General features: G+C 70.2%; 1 protein-coding gene across 5 annotated transcripts; it reads left to right on the forward strand.

The window, feature by feature from the left end:
* The first annotated feature begins 1,700 nt into the window (after window positions 1-1,700).
* LOC307097478 (phosphofurin acidic cluster sorting protein 2) lies at window positions 1,701-19,235 on the forward strand. 5 transcript variants are annotated; one of them, XM_079767601.1, is made up of 23 exons: window positions 1,701-1,840; window positions 2,277-2,366; window positions 4,446-4,571; window positions 5,494-5,656; window positions 6,063-6,136; window positions 6,282-6,362; window positions 6,962-7,021; window positions 8,565-8,722; window positions 9,442-9,532; window positions 9,776-9,850; window positions 10,207-10,349; window positions 10,669-10,801; window positions 11,082-11,186; window positions 11,257-11,363; window positions 11,500-11,654; window positions 11,903-12,013; window positions 12,351-12,483; window positions 15,064-15,106; window positions 16,171-16,213; window positions 16,465-16,600; window positions 17,096-17,322; window positions 17,473-17,586; window positions 18,539-19,235. In XM_079767601.1, the coding sequence occupies exons 1-23, from the start codon at window positions 1,835-1,837 to the stop codon at window positions 18,655-18,657; spliced, it is 2,493 nt and encodes an 830-aa protein (XP_079623727.1). In that variant the 5' UTR covers window positions 1,701-1,834; the 3' UTR covers window positions 18,658-19,235. The 5 variants fall into 5 exon arrangements, with proteins under 5 accessions (XP_079623727.1, XP_079623728.1, XP_079623729.1 ...); XM_079767602.1 differs by having other exon boundaries at window positions 12,351-12,459; XM_079767603.1 differs by having other exon boundaries at window positions 6,282-6,338.
* Window positions 19,236-19,692: the final 457 nt, after the last annotated feature.

Consider the following 19,692-nt stretch of genomic DNA (forward strand, 5'->3'; position numbering starts at 1 on the left):
GTGATGTGGGGTTTTGTCGGAGGGGTTTCTGGCTCCATTGAGGAGGTTGAGGTCTTCCTGACCCGGCCTGGCGACTGGTGACGATTGATTTCTGACGTGGAGCCAGCCCTGCGTCCCTGGACACGCCGGCGTGGTCCCGGCCTCGCCCGCCTCTGCTCAGGAGGGTCCGTGGGGGCCCGTCCTGGGGGTGTGTGTGCTGAGCGGGCAGCGGCTCCCTCAGCCGGGCCGCCGGCTCTCCCGGTCTGTTTCCTGGAAGAGCGGACGCAGCGTCTCTGGGTCAGCTGCCGGGTCTTCTCCTGCGGAAGGCTTCTCGCCGGCAGCTCCCTCCGCAGTGGACGAGGCTGTGCAGACGCGTCCTCGTCCCGGTGAGCGTGGCGCCTGTGCCCGTGGCCCAGGTTCTCCGAGCTCGTGCACCAGGCGCCGCACGCTGTGCTCGCTCACGCGTGTCCGCGCAGTGCCGACGGCCACTCCCCATGCCCAGCACCGGTCAGTCTGTCTCTGTCTGCGGGGTTTGTCATTCTGTTACCTTCCCAGAGAGCCAGCTTTCGGCGGGATTTCCTCTCCCGGCCGCCCTCCCTCGGTCTGACGGCCCTTTCCTCGTGTCTTCGTGGCCGGTTGAGGCCTTTGTCCGGTGGCTCAGGCGCGCGATGCCCTCGGTGCTGCCTGGTGGTGCCCTCCGAGCTCTCCTGGCACGCCACCGCGCCCGCCTCCGTCACTGTGGCCTGTGGGTCGCTGAGGGTCCCGGGAGCTCCCGGCCGCCTTGCCCGTGTCGATGGTGCACTCCAGTTGGTCAGGGGACGTGCCCAGCGGTGCCAGTGCGCGAAGCGCGCTCGCTGGGGGGTGGCCAGTGGGGCCTGTCCTGGTGCGCGCTAGCCCTTTAGTCGGCTCCTCGGTCCTCTTCCCCTCACGGCCCGACAGGAGCCTCGTGCCGCTTTGGTGCCAGTGGGCGCGGTGCCTGTGGCCTGGCACGCCAGGCCTCTGTCCTGCTCCTGGGGTTCAGACGCCTACCTTGGGGACTGAGTGACAGCTCGGGGGCGGGCACAGAAAGTCTGGATTTCCTGACTGGGACGCAGACGTCGGGACTTGGTCAGGCTGACGTCCGTGTGGGCGAGCACGAGAGCCTGCAGCCTGGCCCTGGCAGTGGGCGTGGGCTGCACACGCCCTCTCTTCTGTCCTGGTGGGTGCGCTGGGGACCCAGCGTGTGCGGGCTTCCTGGGAGGTGGGCCTCCCGGGACAGCACCCACTGGTCTCCGTGCAGACCCTGAGCGAGGCAGGTGGACGTGCAGGCATGTCCCCCAGGCCCTCCCTCAGGGCGGACACCCATCCTTCTGGCTGTTGCCCAGAACAGAGGGTGGAGGTGAAGTTGGTGGGTCAAGGCAGGCTCCCAGCCAGTGGGGCGGGTGGGCGGGGCCGTGATAGATGGGCGGGGCCTGGGGTGGGAGGCTGGTGCCTGCACAGCCGGGGGCACTGGTATCCTGGTCTGCCTGCCCACGGACCCTCACGCAGGCACCTCCGGGACCCTTCAGAGAGGGGCGCCTGGCTGACTGCCTGGGGTGCTACCACTTGTGAGGGGGCTCCCGGCCTGGGTGGGCCTGGGCCCGGGCTCCCGAGAGACTTGATGGCCGTCTACCACGGTGGCTGTGAGCTGGAGGCCAAGGCCGGAGGGTGGTGGTCCAGCTGTGGCTGGGGCCTCTCTGGGCTCGAGGCGGGTGGGAGGCGCGGGCACTGCTGAGCGCACACGTGACCTTGCAGGTTGTGCAGCCTGACCTTGAAGAAGCTGGTGGTCTTCAAGGAGCTGGAGAAGGAGCTCATCTCGGTGGTGATCGCTGTGAAGATGCAGGCGAGTGCCCCCTCCCGTCCTGGGCCCTTGGGCGCAGTCCTGTCCCCCGAGAGGGCAGAGGGCCTCCCAGAGTGCGGCCGACACCCGTGCCCACACCCCAGCCCCAACCCCGGGCCTGGCCAGCTGCTCTCCCCTCTCCTCTGGAGCCCTGATGCTCACACAGCCCTCAGCATCCGGGCAGTTTGCGTAAGTAACCGGGTTCAGGAGGGCCCTCAGCCCGGCCTGCCTCCGTCTCAGTAGCTGTGGATGCCCCGTCCCCACTTCTCGGTCCTGAGGCAGATTCCCAGGGGCCTCGGGGGCCGAAGACCAATGTTGCGGCACGGCCCTTGGGCGCTGGGACCCTGCTCCCCCGCCTGGGCTCCTGTCCGTGCGGAGAGGGGGCGTGGCCGCGGCTGTGCGGGCGCTGGGCGCTGAGCGAGGGCTGTCTCCCTCCCAGGGCTCCAAGCGCGTCCTGCGGTCCCACGAGATTGTGCTGCCCCCCAGTGGACAAGTGGAGACGGACCTGGCGCTGACCTTCTCCCTGCAGGTGGGCCTCTCCCCATGACTCGGAGAGGGGCGGCGGCAGCCCCTCCGGGGAGAGCGGAGTGAGGCGGGGTCCCCCTGTTTGGAGAAGAGGGGCGCCTGGGACTTGTGTGAGCTCAGGCCCCTTGGAGCTGGGCCGTGCGCGCGGCTCGGCTTACACCGGGGCACCCCAGGGTGAAACAGACGCCCCGGGACTGACGAGTCCCGAGAGCCCCACCTGGCCAGAGGGCGGGGTCCCGCCTGCGCGCTTCTGGCCGAGTGGGCCCAGCGCGGGCTCGGCAGGCGCGGGTCCTTGCGCTCCAGCGGGCGGTGGGCGTTGGCCCCTTCCTGCCGGTCCACCTCCCGTCCACTGCGGCTCCTCTCATGGAGCTGTGGTCTCGGGGAACCCCGAGAGCCCTGCCAGCTGCCCCCTGACACACCCCAAAGCCACCGCCCACCCTGGGCCGGGCTCTGATGCCCCCACGCACATCTGGGTCTGTGTTGGTTATCTTTGGGGAGGGGCAGGTTTACTGAGTATAATTCACAAAATGTGCAGTTCGTCCTTTTTTAAACACATGCACAGCCCTCGCCAGTGTTGCCCAATGGTTAAAGCGCCAGCCCACACACCAAAGGGTTGCAGGTTCGATTCCTGGTCAGGGGCTTGTACCTGTGTTGTGGGTTCTCTCCCCGCCCCCGGTCGGGGCTCCTGCAGGAGGCAACCGATCGATGTGTCTCTTACATCAGTGTTTCTCTCTCCCTCGCCCTCCCTCCTTTCCACTCGCTCTAAAAAGCAGTGGAGCCCTAGCCGGTTTGGCTCAGTGGGTGGAGCATCAGCCTGGGGACCGAAGGGTCCAGGGTTCGATTTCCGGTCAGGGGCACATGCCTGGGTTGTGGGCTCGATCCCCAGTGGGGGACTTCCAGGAGGCAGCCGATCCATGATTCTCTCTCATCATGGATGTTTCTATCTCTCTCCTTTTTCCTTCATTTCTGAAATCAATAAAATGTATTTACAAAAATAAAAATAAAAAGCAGTGGGAAACCCCTTGGGTGAGGACTAACAACAACAAATGAAAGGTGCGCAGTGTGAGTCCCGCAGCCGGTGCAGGACAGGCCCTGCCCTGTGCTTTTGTTCTTTTTGGGTTTTTAAAAAATATATTTCATTGATTTTTACGGAGAGGAAGGGAGAGTGATAGAAAGTGAGAAACATCGATGAGAGAGAAACATCCATCAGCTGCCTCCTGCACACCTCCCACTGGGGATGTGCCCGCAACCCAGGTACATGCCCTTGACCGGGATCGCACCTGGGACCCTTCAGTCCGCAGGCCGACGCTCCATCCACTGAGCCACACTGGTTAGGGCAATGTGCTTTTGTTTTGTATTAAATATGTTTTTATTGATCTGAGAGAGGAAGGGAGAGGGAGAGAGAGAAATATCAATGATGAGAATCATGGATCGGCTGCCTCCTGCACGCCCCCCACTGGGGATCGAGCCCACCCCCTGGGCCTGTGCCGGAATTGAATCTGGGACGCGCTCTATCCACCCAGCCACCCACTGTTGTTTTTTAATCGTTACTGAGGACGTGCTTTGAATTGATTTTTAGAGAGAGGGAGGGAGAGGGAGAGAGAACCCGAGAAGCGTTGATGTGAGGGGAAATCATCGATGAGTTGCCTCCCGCACGTGCCCTGACCTGGGATGGAGCCTGAACCTGGGATGTGTCCTGACCAGAATCGAACCCGAGACCCTTCTTTGCAATGAGACACTCCCACCGCCTGAGGCCCCCCCCTCAGGCCCATCCCCCAACTTGGGAGGTTGGTTTCCCTTTGTGAGCTTGAAGGAGCCCTGTGAGCATTTCCTCTTACACGCGCTCTGGGGTCCTGAGCCCACCCCGCTGCAGCCACGGCGGAGCGGGCCGGCCGGCTGCCTGCCTGGGAGCACGTGCTGAGGCTGTGCCCCCAACGCCCTCAGCAGACGCACATCCGCCCACGGGTAGTTGTTTCTGGTGTCGCGGTGGGCCGGCAGGGACCTCCCGTGACCCATGACCTGGGGCGGGCCTGAGCCCTCGCAGGTGGGGATCTGTGGACCGCAGCGTGGCCCCTCCCCACAGTACCCCCACTTCCTGAAGAGGGACGGCAACAAGCTGCAGGTGATGCTGCAGCGGAGGAAGCGCTACAAGAACCGGACCATCCTGGGCTACAAGACGCTGGCCGCCGGCGCCATCCACATGGCCGAGGTGAGGCGCGTCCACGCCCGCCCCCTCCCGGCTCCCTGGCCTCCCTCCGGGCCCCCCCCCCGGCTCCCTGTCCTCCCTCCGGGCCCCCCCTCCCCGCTCCCTGTCCTCCCTCCGGGCCCCTCCTCCCCCGGCTCCCTGTCCTCCCTCCGGGCCCCTCCCCCCCGGCTCCCTGTCCTCCCTCCGGGCCCCCCCCCCCCCCGGCTCCCTGTCCTCCCTCCGGGCCCCTCCCCCCCCGGCTCCCTGTCCTCCCTCCGGGCCCCCCCCCCCCCGGCTCCCTGTCCTCCCTCCGGGCCCCCCCCCGGCTCCCTGTCCTCCCTCCGGCCCCTCCCCCCGTCGCCCTGTCCTCCCTCCGGGCCCCTCCCCCCCCCCCCCCCCGGCTCCCTGTCCTCCCTCCGGGCCCCTCCCCCCCCGGCTCCCTGTCCTCCCTCCGGGCCCCTCCCCCCCCCGGCTCCCTGTCCTCCCTCCGGGCCCCTCCCCCCCCCAGCTCCCTGTCCTCCCTCCGGGCCCCCCCCCCCCCGGCTCCCTGTCCTCCCTCCGGGCCCCTCCCCCCCCGGCTCCCTGTCCTCCCTCCGGGCCCCCCCCCCCCCGGCTCCCTGTCCTCCCTCCGGGCCCCTCCCCCCCCCCCCCCCCGGCTCCCTGTCCTCCCTCCGGGCCCCTCCCCCCCCCCGGCTCCCTGTCCTCCCTCCGGGCCCCCCCCCCCCGGCTCCCTGTCCTCCCTCCGGGCCCCTCCCCCCCCGGCTCCCTGTCCTCCCTCCGGGCCCCCCCCCCCGGCTCCCTGTCCTCCCTCCGGGCCCCTCCCCCCCCCGGCTCCCTGTCCTCCCTCCGGGCCCCTCCCCGGCTCCCTGTCCTCCCTCCGGGCCCCTCCCCCAGCGCCCTGTCCTCTCTCCTCCTCTTGCCCACGGCTCGTCTCTTGCCGCCGCAGGTGATGCAGCGCCCTCCGGAGGGCGGCCAGGTGCTGAGCCTGTGCAGCAGCGTCAAGGAGGCCTCGGCCAAGGTGGCCGAGATCTGGATCTTCTCCCTGTCCAGCCAGCCCATCGACCACGAGGACAGCGCCATGCAGGCCGGCCTCAAGGCCAAGTCCACGGGTGAGTGCGCCGCCCGTGGCCCCTTCCCGCCCCCGGCCGGCCTCCTGGGGCTTGCGGGTGCCCCGGTCTGGCTGCGGGTCCCAGCCCTGCCCTCGGAGGCCGTGGCATCGTCTGTCAGCGAAGTCACGGGGTGGATCGCGGTGCCTGCCGGGGTCCGGGCCCAGTGCTGGCCGGGCCTGTCACACTGCCCCAGTTGGGGTCATGGTCCCCCGTGGGGTGAGGGGGCAGCGGGGGGCCCAGTCGAGCCTGAGATGCCGGCTGAAACCTGTGCTGGGCAGGAAGGGCCGCAGGGGTTCCCAGGGGTGGCGGGGCTCATGGTGGTGGAGAAGCGCGGCGCCCCCCGCCCCCCGGGTCAGGACACAGGCGGAATCCCGAGGCGCTGACCTTCCGTGCTCCCGTTCCGCAGACAATTACTCCGAGGAGGAGTACGAGAGCTTCTCCTCCGAGCAGGAGGCCAGCGACGACGCGGCGCACGGGCAGGTAGCCGGCCACGCGGGGCGGGCCCACCAGAGCTGCGGGCGGCACGGGTGGGGGCCAGGCGCTGGGGCACCCGAGAGGCGGCTCCCCGTTTGCCGGGAGGGGGGCCCTGCCCCGCGGCCACCTGGCCTCAGCCCTGTCCCTGCAGGACCTGGACGAGGACGACTTCGACGTGGGGAAGCCCAAGAAGCAGCGGCGCTCGATAGTAAGAGCGGCGTCCATGACCAGGGTCGGTGGATACGCTTTACTGACGTTGGGGAAGGGGGGCGGCGGGGGGAGCCTCAGGGTCAGGCAGCGAGGCGGCCGTGCCGGGCCTCAGGGCACGTCTCCTAGAGACGGTGTGGAGGTGGGCGTCACCACGCGTGGCCGTGGCCGTGGCCTGGGGGGTCTGCGTGGTGCTCGGTTAGCCAGCTCCCCCGGCAGGCGCGTCACGTGGGGCCCCAGGTGGCCCCCCGCTGCCCAGAGGGGCCTGGCAGGGCTGTCAGCCTCCTGGCTCCGCGTGTCACAGAAGGTCCCACTGGTCCCAGTGCCGGGCGCAGCTGCCCCACAGCTGTGGATGGGGAGCAGCGGGGTGGGCCTCCTGGTGTAGGGCTCCCCCCACCGGGGGGCTGAGAGCAGCCAGAGCTGCACACGCACCACCAGCCCGGCGGGGCCTCGGGACGGGCAGTGGCCGCAGCCTCACCTGCCGGGGCGCCGGGAGAGCCATGGAGGTGCCCGGGGGCGGGGGGTGCTGAGTCTGCCCGCAGCCGCAGTTCAAGTGCTTGTGGAAGCCCCTGGCTGAGCTTGGGGGGCACGTGCCCGGTCTGAGTCTCTGCTGTCCTCTCACAGCAACAGAACTTCAAGCAGAAGGTGGTGGCGCTGCTGCGCCGGTTCAAGGTGTCCGAGGAGGTGAGCGTGCCCTCCCTCCCCCTCCGCCCGGCTCCCTGCCCGGGCTCCCCACTGGGCACACCCCAGCGCTTTGTCTGCGGGGCGGCTGGGGTGGGGACCCCTCGAGGCTGTAGCCGAGGCCCCGGGAGACCCCTGCTTTGTTTCTTGAATTTTAACTCAAGGACCAGCCCTGGGGCCGGGCTTAGGGTCTGAGCCCCGGGCCCGTGTGGCCGTCAGGGCCCAGGCCGGCACCGTCTCCCCGCCGCCATCCTGTCTGTCACACCCCAGCGGCCTCTTCGCTGGGCCGGCCAGCTGTCCTCAGACTCCCCTGGAAATGCGAGGGCCCGGCGTAAACCGCGGCCGTGGGAGAAGCAGTCGGACTCGTGCCCTCTGACCTCGTGACCATCCTCAGGGCTGGGGGGGCGAGGCCGTGGGGGCGTCGGGAGCACAGGCTGGAGTCCAGGAACAGGTCCCGTTCGGGGTGGTGATTCCCTAGGCCATTCGGGGGACAGCTCTCACAGCTCAAGGACCAGGCAGCGGGACGTCCACGTGCCCCCACGTGTCCCCCCCCCCCCCCCCGCACTGAAGCCAACGCCGGGGGACGGGAGGCCGATGCAGGGGCTGGAACTGAAGCTCCTGCTGAAGGACGGGCAGGCGGAGGCTTCTCAGGGCGGACGCACCACCGCAGGCCGGGGCAGCACCGCGGCGGCTCAGCGGCAGCGTCGTCCAGAGGTGCGAGGTTGTGGGTGTGGCCCCCGCGGGGCACACACTGGAGGCACCGTGAAGAGCGGGCAGCACACGCGGGACGACAGGTCGATGCTTCTCCCTCAAGTCAAAAAGGACGTGGAACAGCCCGTGAGAGGACGTTGTGACTCACACGTCGTGGCGTGCCTCCAGCACGCGGAGCAGGGACGGCTCAGGAAGACGCTGCTGCGAGGGCGCCGCCCGAGGAACAGGTGGCCGAGGGCTGGCCGCATTTTCTTCAGAGCCGGTGCGGGGCCGGTGCCGGGAGGAGGCACGCAGACCCGCCACGGAGACGCCAGGTGGCCCGGCACGTGGAGTGGGACACGGGACGTGGTGGTGCCGCAGGAGGGGGACCGTGTGGCTGGGCTTTGCCTGTGAGGGGGCGTGCACACGAAGACCGGCCACGTCCGCGGCTGCGTGTAGCAGAGGCTGGGTCGCCCCACGCCGTCGCCATGAGGGGCTAGGCGGGTTCTCCGCGCCGTGAAAGGGTCCGCTGGCGGCAGACGCCCCTGAGGGCGGCCCGGGCTGTGCTGCAGGGCTCGCCGCTGGGCCTGACCAGGGCCCCGGAGAGGCGGACGCCAGGGGAGCCTCCTGCACCCCAGTGTGGTGGCCACGCAGCAGCACAGGCCTGTGCCAGCCTGCCCCCTGGTCAGGCATCCACGCTGTGAGGAGCCTCCATCCGAGGGGTCCCGGGTCGCCCGGTGCCTGGGTGACTGGAGCGGCTGCAGGGAGGGGCGCCTGTGGCTCTGTGCCCTCTGCCCTTTGGCCCTACGAGCTCCCTCCCAAGCCTGTGCCACCCCATGCCCCGTCCCCGCTGCAGGTCCTGGACTCGGAGCAGGACCCCGCGGAGCGCGTCCCCGAGGCGGAGGAGGACCTGGACCTGCTGTACGACACCTTGGACATGGAGAACCCCAGCGACAGTGGCCCCGACTTGGAGGACGACGACAGCGTCCTGAGCACCCCTAAGCCCAAGCTCCGGTGCGCGAGGGCGTGGGGGTGGGGGGCGCTCGGGCGCGGGCCAGCGTGGGGGGACAGGGCGCACAGAGCCCACAGGTTCCCGGGGAACAGCGGGTGGGTCACTAGGAAAGCTGGACCCCGGGGTGTTGCCTGCAGGAGGCGGAGGGGGCAGAGGCTGGCTGTGGGTGCCCCAGGGTGCTGGCGGCCGGGCAAGGCGCCCGTCACGGGGGAGCTGGGAGGAGAGGGCACGCTCCTGGGTGAGGTGTGGCCGTCCCAGGCCCCTCCCTGCCTGCCACGCAGCGAGCGGTCCCGCCCTCGCTTGTCCACATCCCCACGTGGCTCTGTCACCAGACGCTAGAAGTCCCGCCCATCATTCTAGTTTGAGCTGCCCCCTGAGCCCGAGCGTCTGTAAGGCCCTCCCCCTCCGCACACCTCTGCCTGCCGGACCGGCCTGTGGCCCGCACGGCCGCGTCTGCCGGGCCTCCTGATGGCCCCTGTGCCGTCCTGTCCCTGCGAGCCGGCGGGGTGGTGGGTGCCGCGTCGGCCTGTGTGCGGGCTTTCAGGGACACGGGCCGTCTCAGCGGAGAGGGGCTCGGGCCGCCGGCCGCCTGTGTCCTCCCTCGTGCGGTGGTTCAGGACGGGGCCTTCTGGGGAGCGGCTCTACCGGGGGGTCCCTGCAGGGGCGGTGGCTGTGTCCTCAGGTGCGGAGGGTCCTGGACAGTAACCCCTCCCCTCCCCAGGCCCTACTTCGAAGGCCTGTCGCACTCCAGCTCGCAGACGGAGGTCGGTAGCGTCCACAGCGCCCGCAGCCAGAAGGAGCCTCCCAGTCCGGTAAGTGCTGGGCGGCGGCCGCGCTCCCCACGGGCCGGGCCGGCGGCAGGGGGCCGCTCCAACCCGTTGTCGCCACTGGGTCACGTACACACCGAAGCCGGAACCCAGCGCTCATGTGCTGGCTCGTGTGGCCCGACTCCCTGCCCGGGCCGGTGACTGCCCTGAGCCCACGCCCACGAAATCCCAGCCCGTCTCCCGGGCACCTCGGAGCCCGGCACCACCCGACTCCCGTCTCGCTCACAGGCCGACGCGCCCGAGAAGACGTGGGCCCCGGGTGGCAAGCCGCTCAGCGACAGCGTCTCGGAGCCAGTGGCCCACGTAAGCAGACGCAGGTCGCCCGTTGCCGGAGTACAGACCACAGCCCTATGCTCGGGCCGCCAGGGCCGCTGTGCGGGCGTCTCTGTGGACAGGGTGTGCCCTGTGAGGCTCCTGCTGCCCTCGGGCTCTCAGGGGTCCCGGGCCCGGGGCAGGTGGGCAGGTGTGGTGCTGGCCTCCCTGTGGTGCCAGGACCAGGAGCCCATCCATGGTGGGAGGTCGGTCGGCTCGGCTCAGCGCCCAGGAGTGCGTGTGGCCGTGCCCCAGGCAGGATCCTCCAGCCTGCAGGAGGCCTGAACACGCCCCCCACGCCAGGGACCCCTGTGTGCGCCTCCCAGCAGCGTCCTTCCTCCCCGCAGAGCACGCCCACCCCCGGGGAGCCGCCGGCACCGCCCCCGGACAGCCCGGAGCCTGAGACCTCCGCCCTGGACGTCTTCACCGAGAGGCTGCCGCCCAGCGGGCGCATCACCAAGACCGAGTCCCTCGTCATCCCCTCCACCAGGTGACGGACCGCGGGAGGCCGTGGCTGGGGGGCCGGTGGGAGGGGCCCTGCCGGGGGGGGGCAGGGGGTCGGACACCCGCAGCCACCAGCTGCGATGAGACGCTCGGGAGGCGCACACCGGCCCCGACACCCCCGCTCCAGCCGCGCCAGGCCCGCGGGTCGCAGCGCGGCTGCTGCTCCAGGCGGGAGGTCTTGGTGGCCCATCGCCCGCCGGCCAGCCCCGTGCGAGGCGCCGTCCGCTCCGCCGGGCGCGTGTGGGAGGAGCGCCCCTCTGAGCCCACGCGAGGCTCCAGGAGCGCCAACCCGGCCGCCGTCCCAGGTCTGAGGCCAAGCAGGCCGGCCGCCGGGGCCGGAGCACGTCCCTGAAGGAGCGGCAGCCCGCGCGGCCGCAGAGCGAGCGGGCCAACAGCCTGGACAGCGAGCGCTGCCCGGACACGCGGAGCCACCTGCAGGTGGGTGGTGCCCTGGGCTCGGCGGCCCCATTGTCCCCTCTGCTGCCCCTGTGCCCGCCTGCCCCTGTGCCCGCCCGCCCCTGTGCCCGGCGGCCTCTGCCCAGAGTTGAGTGCTGCCCACTTCTGGGTGCTGCCGGCGGGGGGAGGAGGGAGGAGGGGTCGCTGTGTGGGGGGGGAGGGGGTCGCTGTGTGTAGGGGGCAGGGGGTCGCTGTGTGTAGGGGGGAGGGGGTGGCTGTGGGGGCCGCTGCTCCCACCCAGTGTGGACGGCTGTGTCTCCAGATCCCCAGGAAGACGGTGTACGACCAGCTCAACCACATCCTCGTCTCGGACGACCAGCTGCCCGAGAACATCATCCTCGTCAACACCTCCGACTGGCAGGGGCAGGTGGGCCGTGGCCGCCCTGGGGGGTGGGGGTGGGGAGCGGCCCGAGGCCCACCGTCGCCCTTGTCCCCAGTTCCTGTCGGACGTCCTGCAGCAGCACACGCTGCCCGTGGTGTGCACCTGCTCCGCGGCCGACGTGCAGGCCGCCTTCAGCACCATCGTCTCGCGGATACAGAGATAGTGAGTCCCCCCTTCGCCGCCTTGGGGTCCCTTCACCGGCCTGGCCTGGGGTCCCGGGGGCTGCGGGCCGAGAAGTGGCCTCGGGGGCCTGGGGCTCGGGCCCTGAGCGTCTGTCCCTCTGTCCTGCGGCCGCCAGCTGCAACTGCAACTCCCAGCCCCCGACGCCCGTGAAGATCGCGGTGGCGGGGGCGCAGCACTACCTCAGCGCCGTGCTGCGGCTCTTCGTGGAGCAGCTGTCCCACAAGACGCCCGACTGGCTGGGCTACATGCGCTTCCTGGTCATCCCGCTGGGTGAGCGGCGCCCTCCCGGGAAGCGGGGTGCTGGGCTTGGGCTCTCTTGTCAGAACGCAGCGCGGGGCTCGCGTCAACCCCTTAAAGCGGCCCGCCCGGCGCCGGGCCCCGCCCACTCGTGAACCCCCTGGCCCTGTCAGTCACCGGGAAGTGACGAGTCCTGGGGAGACCCTCCGGGCGCCCGGAGCAGCCCTGCCTCGGGGTGCGCGGCGCTGTGGGCCGGGCCAGACGCCGATGCTTCCCCGCAGGCTCCCACCCCGTGGCCAGGTACCTGGGCTCCGTGGACTCGCGCTACAGCAACTTCTTCCAGGACCTGGCCTGGCGCGGCCTGTTCAACAGGCTGGAGGCCCAGAGCGCCGGTGAGCGGGGTGCACGCCCCGCCCGCAGGGCTGGCGTCTCCCGGGACGAGACCCCACTGCACCCACCTTCCTCAGCCCACCACCCCTGGGTGCCAGGACGGGAGGGCGTGAGCAGACAGGGCCCAGCCAGGACACTTGCTCTGCCCCCTGCGAGCCCCGAGCTTGGTGACGGGGCGCTGGGCTGGGAGAGGCAGGGCCCGGGACCCTGGGGGCCTGGCAAGGGCAGCGAGGACCCGCAAGGGTGCAGGGTGCGGGGTGCTGGGACCTCGGGGAGCAGGCGTTAGGGGGGGCCCAGCACAGGCCTCCCCGCCCCTCACGCCCCCGTGGCCTCGTGCAGTGCAGGACACGCTGGACATCGTGTCGAGGATCACGCAGTACATCGCGGGCGCCAACTGTGCCCACCAGCTGCCCATCGCGGAGGCCATGCTCACGTACAAGCAGAAGAGGTGCCTGGAGGGCCCGCCCGGGCGGTGAGGGCAGGCGCGAGGGCACCCCCCACACACACTGCAGACCCTGCATCCCGGCTCCTCGGGAACAAACCCGCTGGTCCACGGCTGGGCCGGGGCCGGGGCCGGGGCTGGGGACTGGGCTGGGCCGGGTGAGGCCGTCCTGGCCTCCACAGCAGGACCTTCGCTGGCCCGGGGAAGCTAGGCAGGCTGGCCGAGTGTCTGTGCCGTGAGCCCTAATTCCTCAGGAAGAGCTAGGAGAGCAGCCGTCAGGCCCCGCCAGCAGCCGGCGCCCCGCCGGGGGCAGTGCTCCCCCAGAGCAGGCGGTCCGCAGCGGGGGCCGGGCCTGGGTGCGGGGAGCTGAGTGCACAGGCCAGAGCCTGGGGGTCCAGGGACTGAGCGGCCCCTGCTGGGCACGGGTCCTCGGGGAGCCGGGTCTGGGGCTCATCGGGAGGTGAGCTAGCTGCCAGCTGTCAGCCCGTCACAGTAAAGCCGCTCTGCGCGGTGGAGGGCGGGACTCCGCCCCCGGCGGGCGGGCGGGCGGGCGGGCGGGCGGGCGGCATGCTGTGCCTGTGCGGGAACCTGCTGGCTGGGCCCGGGCTCCGTGTGCGTAATAACGTGTCCGTGTCTTCTCTCCTGGCGGCTTTCTGAAAAGGAAAAAGAACTTTCATTTTGACTTTACGCTCAGGTACCATGTCTCTGGGTCTGCCCGCTCTGCCCAGGCTGGTCTTTAGGGATGCTGAGCATGTCAGCAAGGGGTGCGTCCCGGAGGGGCTGTCCAGCTCACCTCCTCATCCGGCCGCTCCCTTGGCGCCCTCCCCCGCTGGGTAGGCGCCCTCCTGGGAGAGCCCCATGCAGGGTCACAGGGTCACGCAGGGTCACAGGGTCATCGGGTCCTGGTGCCCCCAGGAGGAGGATCTTAGCCCCAGGACCATCCTGCTAAACACGCCTTAGGGGCTCGAGAAAGACCAGCGTGGTGCCCGCCGACCCCTCTCCCGTCCAGGGCCGTGGCCGCTGCTCCCTGCTCGCCGCGGCGCGACGACCCTGCAGCATGCCCGCAGCCTGGGCCCAGCTTCTCGTCTCCCCGAGTCGGCTGGTCTGAGCAGCAAACCAGGGTTTTGGGGGACCCTGGCCCTCCCCCCGTGCCTGCACCCTGCCTCTGTGTGACGGGGTGACACTGGTGCCCGGGGAGGGGGGCTCCGACAGCCCTGGGTGAGCCAGGAAGGCCCCGCCTGCCGGCCACCTGCGCACAGGGCTTGGGGGTCAGCGGGTCAGCCTCTGCTGGGACGGAGCACACCCTCCTGTCCGCCAGGAGACACAGCCCTCCTGGCCCTCCCAGCCCAGCCCCGAGAGCACCTGCCGGGAAGGCCGAGGCGGTGCCTGCTGTGTGCGCCCATCCTGACCTACGGCCTCGCTGAGCCAGAGCTGTGGCCGCCCGGGGACAGATTGAGGGGTCTCAGCGGCAGCCCGTGTCACCCCTGTCCCGCCGCCGTGTCGGGGCTGATGTCTGCATGGCCAGGGCGTGGCTTGGCTTGGAGAGTCGGTCGGCAGCGTCCGTGTTGTGGGTCCCCAGCCCTCGCCTCCGAGTGCCGCTCGTGGGGGGGGGGGGGGAGGCTGGGGGAGCGGCTTGCTGGGCACTAGCTGGAGCCTGAGGCTGCCCTCCGTGCAGAAGCCGCCTGGGCCCCGGCTGGGCTTTGCTGTCCAACGTGGCACAGCGGGGCCGCTTCTCTCACCGTGGGCCTTCAGAGCAGTGACGGGCAGGGCTGGCCTTTTCGACGGGACGGACCGCCTGTCGCCTCCTTAACCCAGCGTGTGCTGGGTGTTGTGTGGGGTGGCCTGGTGCCTGGGGCGGAGGCCCTGGTCCTCAGTGCGGGCGGGCGGCCCTGTACCTGGTGACACCCCAGGCCATGTGGGCACAACGGCCAACCCTGTACCTGCCCTCAGGCTCCCGGGTTGGGGGAAGGGACAGAGGATCAGCTAGGACAGTGGCCAGAGCTCGACCTCAGCCAGAAGGACGCCACCCACAGGAGGAGGCAGGAGGCACCGCCGTTCCTGAGACCTGGGAGACAGGAGGCCTGGCCGACCTTGCCTGTGACCTTCCCAGAGGCCAGGGCGGAGCCCCTCCTCCAGCCACTTCGGGGCCTCACGCCTGGCTCCCGAGAGCCCTTGGCCAGCCCCGGGCGGGGGACCAGGCAGCCGCTGCCAGAGGCTCCCCGGCCTGGGACCGCAGCTCCCGGAACTTGTGCAGAGCCCGGCCCACACGAAGCCACCGCGGCCCACGTGCCCGCGGCTCACACTGCAGCTCGGCCGAGAGCTTGGTCTGGCCGTGGGCTGCTCTTGGGCGTCCTATGTTGGGACGTGGTGTGGGCCCCCTCGCCAGGCCAGGCCTGGGCACAGCCCTGCCTCTGCCTCTGGTTGGCTCATCGGGGAGGAAACCTCTGCCCCACGGCCACGGAGGCCCAGATGTCCCTGGGGGCTGGCCCTGGCGGTGTGGCTCAGTGGATAGAGCGTCGGCCTGCCGACTGAAGGGTCCCGGGGTTGATTCCAGTCAAGGGCACGTGCCTCCGTGGCAGGCCCCTGAACAGTGGCTTTTCCTCCTGGCAGCCCCGACGAGGAGTCCTCGCAGAAGTTCATTCCCTTCGTGGGGGTGAGTAGCGCTGTGGGTGGGCCTTGCCCAAGGGTTCCGGCGTTCTGCCGGCTCTGTTGCTGGGGCCCTGACCTGCCAGCGGTCAGATTATATCGTCTGGTTTTGCATTAAGTGGATTTTTCCAGAACCTTCTCCGCCAGTCTGAGCCTTCAAATAACTCCTGTCTCAAAGCTCATGACCTTATGTCTAGTGGGCGGAGAGGTGACTGGCAGGCTCGCACCGTCCTGGTGCAGGCGCGTGGGGCTCGGCCTGTGGCCTGTGAGCCCGGAGGTCCCCCCCCCCGCCCCCGCGCTGGGAGGAAGGGTGGCTCCAGGCCAGCCAGCTGCTCTCCCTCCGCTGCCCTGAGGTCTCAGCCTGGCGTCCACTGCGTGCCCCCCCCCCCCAGAGCCGGAGGCAGCCCGGCCGACGGGCCTCCCTCGGGGCATCAGTCCAGGGCACGTGCGGGGGCCTGCTGCGGGAACGGGCCAGCCCGCCGTCAGCGCAGCCACAAGCCCCTCGACCCGACGGGGCACGTGGGACCGGGCACGACGTGTCACCGCGGTCGCTTTAAGCAGCCCGCGCACGGTCCGCTCCGGCGTTGGCGCCCGTTGGCCCCCACGGGGTTTTGAAGCAGCGCCTCCTGAGCCGGGTGCCCGGGGCAGCCCCGGACTCTGTGCCTGAGCGGGTGGGGCTCCCTCGCACCGTCCTGACCTCACTGCGTGGTGGCCGCTCACAGGCTCCTGGTGGGCTGAGGGCAGGCGCGTGCGGGGCCCAGAGGCTCCCACAGAGGCCGCTGTGTCCTGAGCTCAGGCTGCAGCTCGTGGCCAGCCAAGGCCCTGCAGCCGTGGGCCCCCGGGAGGGCAGGGTGCCAGCTGTGTGCTGCCACGGCCTCCCCAGCACCTCCGTGTGGGAGGGCCCCTGGCCGCACCGCGCCACTGCCAACAGCCGGGCCGTGCTGCCCTGCGTGGGGCTCTGCCCACGGACAGGAGGAGCTGGGACCCCGCTCTACCGCCGTGGCTCCCGCGGGGACATGGGAGCCGGGCCCCACACCCCACGCTGCTGCCAGTGTGCCTGTTGCTTTCCAGGTGGTGAAGGTGGGAATCGTGGAACCCTCCTCGGCCACGTCAGGTACCCACCACCAGCCTCGAGGCCTGAGGGCACAGCCACGTCTGGGGGGGGCCCCTCGTGGTCCCTGCACTGCCGATGCGCACCTTGGGGGGCCCCTCCACCCGACATGCCAGGGAGGCCTGGCCGCTCCCGGCACCGTCCCCTGCCTCCATGCACCCCAGCCCACGGGGCGCCCAGCCCCCCGCCGCGTCCTGGCACCGCCCACCAGGCTGCTCCGGGCTCAGCGCTGTCCCCCTAACTCCTCCCCAAAGGAGACTCGGATGATGCGGCCCCCACGGGCTCCAGCGTGCTTTCGTCTACCCCGCCGTCCACGTCTCCCGCTGCCAAGGAGGCCTCGCCCACCCCCCCCTCCTCCCCGTCAGTGAGTGGGGGCCTGTCCTCCCCCAGGTAAAGGCGGCCACCCCACCCCGTCCCTGGACCTGCTGTCCCCTGGCTCCCGTCCACTCCCCTCCCTCCCGACACCGTGCGGCTCGGGTCGGAGAGCGCTGGCAGGGTGCGGTCACTGCTGCCCCGGTGCAGGAACAGAGGGTCTGGTGGGAGGGGCGTGGGCTGGCGTGGACAAGGATGCCTGGCCGTGGGGGTGGGCGCAGGTCCCGGGCTCACTCAGGAGACGACAGCTTCATCGGGGACAGAACCACGCAGAGTTAAGAAAACAGGATGCCGTCCACAGACAGAGGGTGTCGGTGGGGTTAGCAGCCCCTCTCTGGTCTCTTGTGAGCAGAACTCACGCTGACAAAACGTGTGCGGGCCCTGAGGTCACGGCTGCCCGGCTTCACGGGCCACAGCTGTGACGAGGCTGTGGGCCAGCATTCTGACGGCCTGCGTCAGCCACGGGCGCACTGCCCGCCGCAGCCGACGATGAGCCTCCCTCTGCTTCCCCAGCCAGGGCGTCGGCGCCGAGCTGATGGGGCTGCAGGTGGATTACTGGACGGCGGCCCCGCCCGCGGACAGGAAGAGAGACGCGGAGAAGAAGGACCTGCCTTCGGCCAAAAGCACGCTCAAGTGCACCTTCCGGTCTCTCCAGGTCAGCAGGCTGCCCAGCGGTGGAGGGGCCGCAGCCACGCCCACCATGTCCATGACCGTGGTCACCAAGGAGAAGAACAAGAAGGGTGAGTGGGGGGCTGTCGCAGGAGCAGGGCACCCATAGGCCCTTCCACGTGCCACCGGGCGGGGTGTCCCCGTGGGCAGGGGCCCCAGGCCCCCCCAGGCCTCCCCAGGCCCCAGGAGGCAGCAGGCCAGCACGGCCCCTTTCCTCCTAGTGATGTTTCTGCCCAAGAAGACCAAGGACAAGGACGTGGAGTCCAAAAGCCAGTGCATCGAGGGCATCAGCCGGCTCATCTGCACGGCCAAGCACCAGCAGAACATGCTGCGGGGTGAGCGCGGCCTCCTCCTCCCGGCCCCTGGCCCCTGACCCCAGGCCCCGGTGCTGTCTGGAGCAGGCAGGCAGCCGCACGCCGCTGGCAGCTTTCTAAGCCAGCTCAGCGTGCCTTCGTTTTGCTGTGAAGCGCCTGCTGCTCGAGCCGGGCTTCGGTCCCGCTTCTCTGAGGCACTGAGTGTGTAACCGCCTTCCCACTGAGCAGTGAGTTCTCGGCCCCTCTGCTCCTCCGGAGGAGGCGTGTGTCTGAGCCTCTGGAGGCTCTGCCCGAGACAGAGGGGGCTGCGGGGAGGCGGGTCCTCTGTTCGCGGGCTCGGCTCAGCTGGCGACCCTGGGGGTTGAGAACTCTGTCTTCCTGCCCTGACTGGTTCCATCAGAGGGTGTTCCCACCCGTCTGCAGACCCTGCTGGGGCAGCAGATGTGAGGACCAGCGGCCCCCACGCCAGGGAGAGGTGGCCACGGTGGTCCGGAGGGCAGCGGCCCCCACGCCAGGGAGAGGTGGCCACGGGGGGCTAGAGGGCAGCGGCCCCCACGCCAGGGAGAGGTGGCCACAGGGGCTCAGAGGGCAGCGGCCCCCACGCCAGGGAGAGGTGGCCACGGGGGCTCAGAGGGCAGCGGCCCCCACGCCAGGGAGAGGTGGCCACAGGGGCTCAGAGGGCAGCGGCCCCCACGCCAGGGAGAGGTGGCCACGGGGGCTCAGAGGGCAGCGGCCCCCACGCCAGGGAGAGGTGGCCACAGGGGCTCAGAGGGCAGCGGCCCCCACGCCAGGGAGAGGTGGCCACGGGGGCTCAGAGGGCAGGCAGCAGAAAGGCCTAGCCAGCAGGTCCTCGTCCCCCGAGAGCCTGGGGGTCGCTGGGGGGTCAGGCCCCACAGCTTGTCCCGGGCCCCGGCCGGAGGGGTGGGCGCGCTGTGGGCCCTGGCAGGCGGGTCAGGCGGTCTTGTCCCCGCAGTCCTCATCGACGGCGTGGAGTGGAACGACGTGAAGTTCTTCCAGCTGGCGGCCCAGTGGTCCTCCCACGTCAAGCACTTCCCCATCTGCATCTTCGGACACTCCAAGTCCCCCTTCTAGCCCGCCTCGCCTCGCGGCCCAGCCCGGCCGCTGCTTTCCTGTTAACATTTCCGTTTACGACAGACAGACCCGGAAACACAACAGAAACCGTCTTAAGTGCGACTGTGCTACAACCTGGAAACTAACGGGGCGGCCCCGCGGGGAGCCCCAGCCGCTCTGCTTATTAACCAGACGCCCTGGCGGGTGGGCGGGCGCTGTGGAGCTGGAGACTCCAGGAAGGTGTGTTTCGGCCTCAGGACCCCTAACACTCCCGGCGAGAAGGGTTCTCGCCTTCTCCACCTGCCCTTCCTGGCGGCCAGGACTCTGCTTCCCCGGGGAGCCGGCTCGGCCTGCGCCCAGGACTCTGCTTCCTGGCCCCACAGACTCAGCCGGGCGGCCAGAGGCCCAGGGCTGGACCCCGTTGGGGCGTCCTGAGCAGAACCTGGAAGCAGCCGGCCGGCCCAGGCCCAGCCGCCAACCAGCCAAGGGGCCCGGCGCCGCTCGTGGTTCCCATGAACTCCATCCCCAGGGCAGCGGAGGTGTTACAGCAGCAGCTATTTTTAATGCTTTTAAATACACGTTACAATGTGGCTGCCAAACAGGTTCATCGCTCTTCAGTCCCATGTCCCAGCCAGCCCCCCGCCCCGGCCCAGCCCCCCGCCTCCGTGACCCGCTCCCGCGGGTGGCTCTTGACACACCCTCTGCCTCTGTGGGTTGTCCCTGCCCCAGACTTGGCAAGCACGTGGCCTCCTCGCCCCACCGCCAGCCCCACCTGCTGGCTGGGGGGCAGGCTGGGGGTACAGCAGCATTGGGGTGGCCAGTGGACGCTCAGGAAGGTGGCTGGGCGCTGTTGGAGCTGTGGGGACAGCAGAGGCTCCCCGCAGGGGCCGGGTGGCCTCTAGGCCAAGCTCCTCAGAATTTGCGTTTGGGTCCTATCCTAGTCGGCAGCCCCACCCTACACCTTCCCACGCAGCCAGCATCTCCCCAGTCCTGCTGCACCCCCAAATCCCACATCCCAGGTCTCCGCAGGGAGGGCTGTGGGCCCAGTTTCCTAAG

The sequence above is a fragment of the Cnephaeus nilssonii genome, assembly GCF_951640355.1.
Source record: "Cnephaeus nilssonii genome assembly, chromosome: 4".
NCBI classification, from domain to species: Eukaryota; Metazoa; Chordata; class Mammalia; order Chiroptera; family Vespertilionidae; genus Cnephaeus; species Cnephaeus nilssonii.

Coding starts and splice junctions, on each gene's coding strand:
- LOC307097478 (XM_079767601.1), top strand. Junction 9,851..10,206: donor TCTCGGAGCCAGTGGCCCAC/GTAAGCAGACGC, acceptor TCCTCCCCGCAG/AGCACGCCCACCCCCGGGGA. Junction 12,014..12,350: donor GCTGGAGGCCCAGAGCGCCG/GTGAGCGGGGTG, acceptor GGCCTCGTGCAG/TGCAGGACACGCTGGACATC.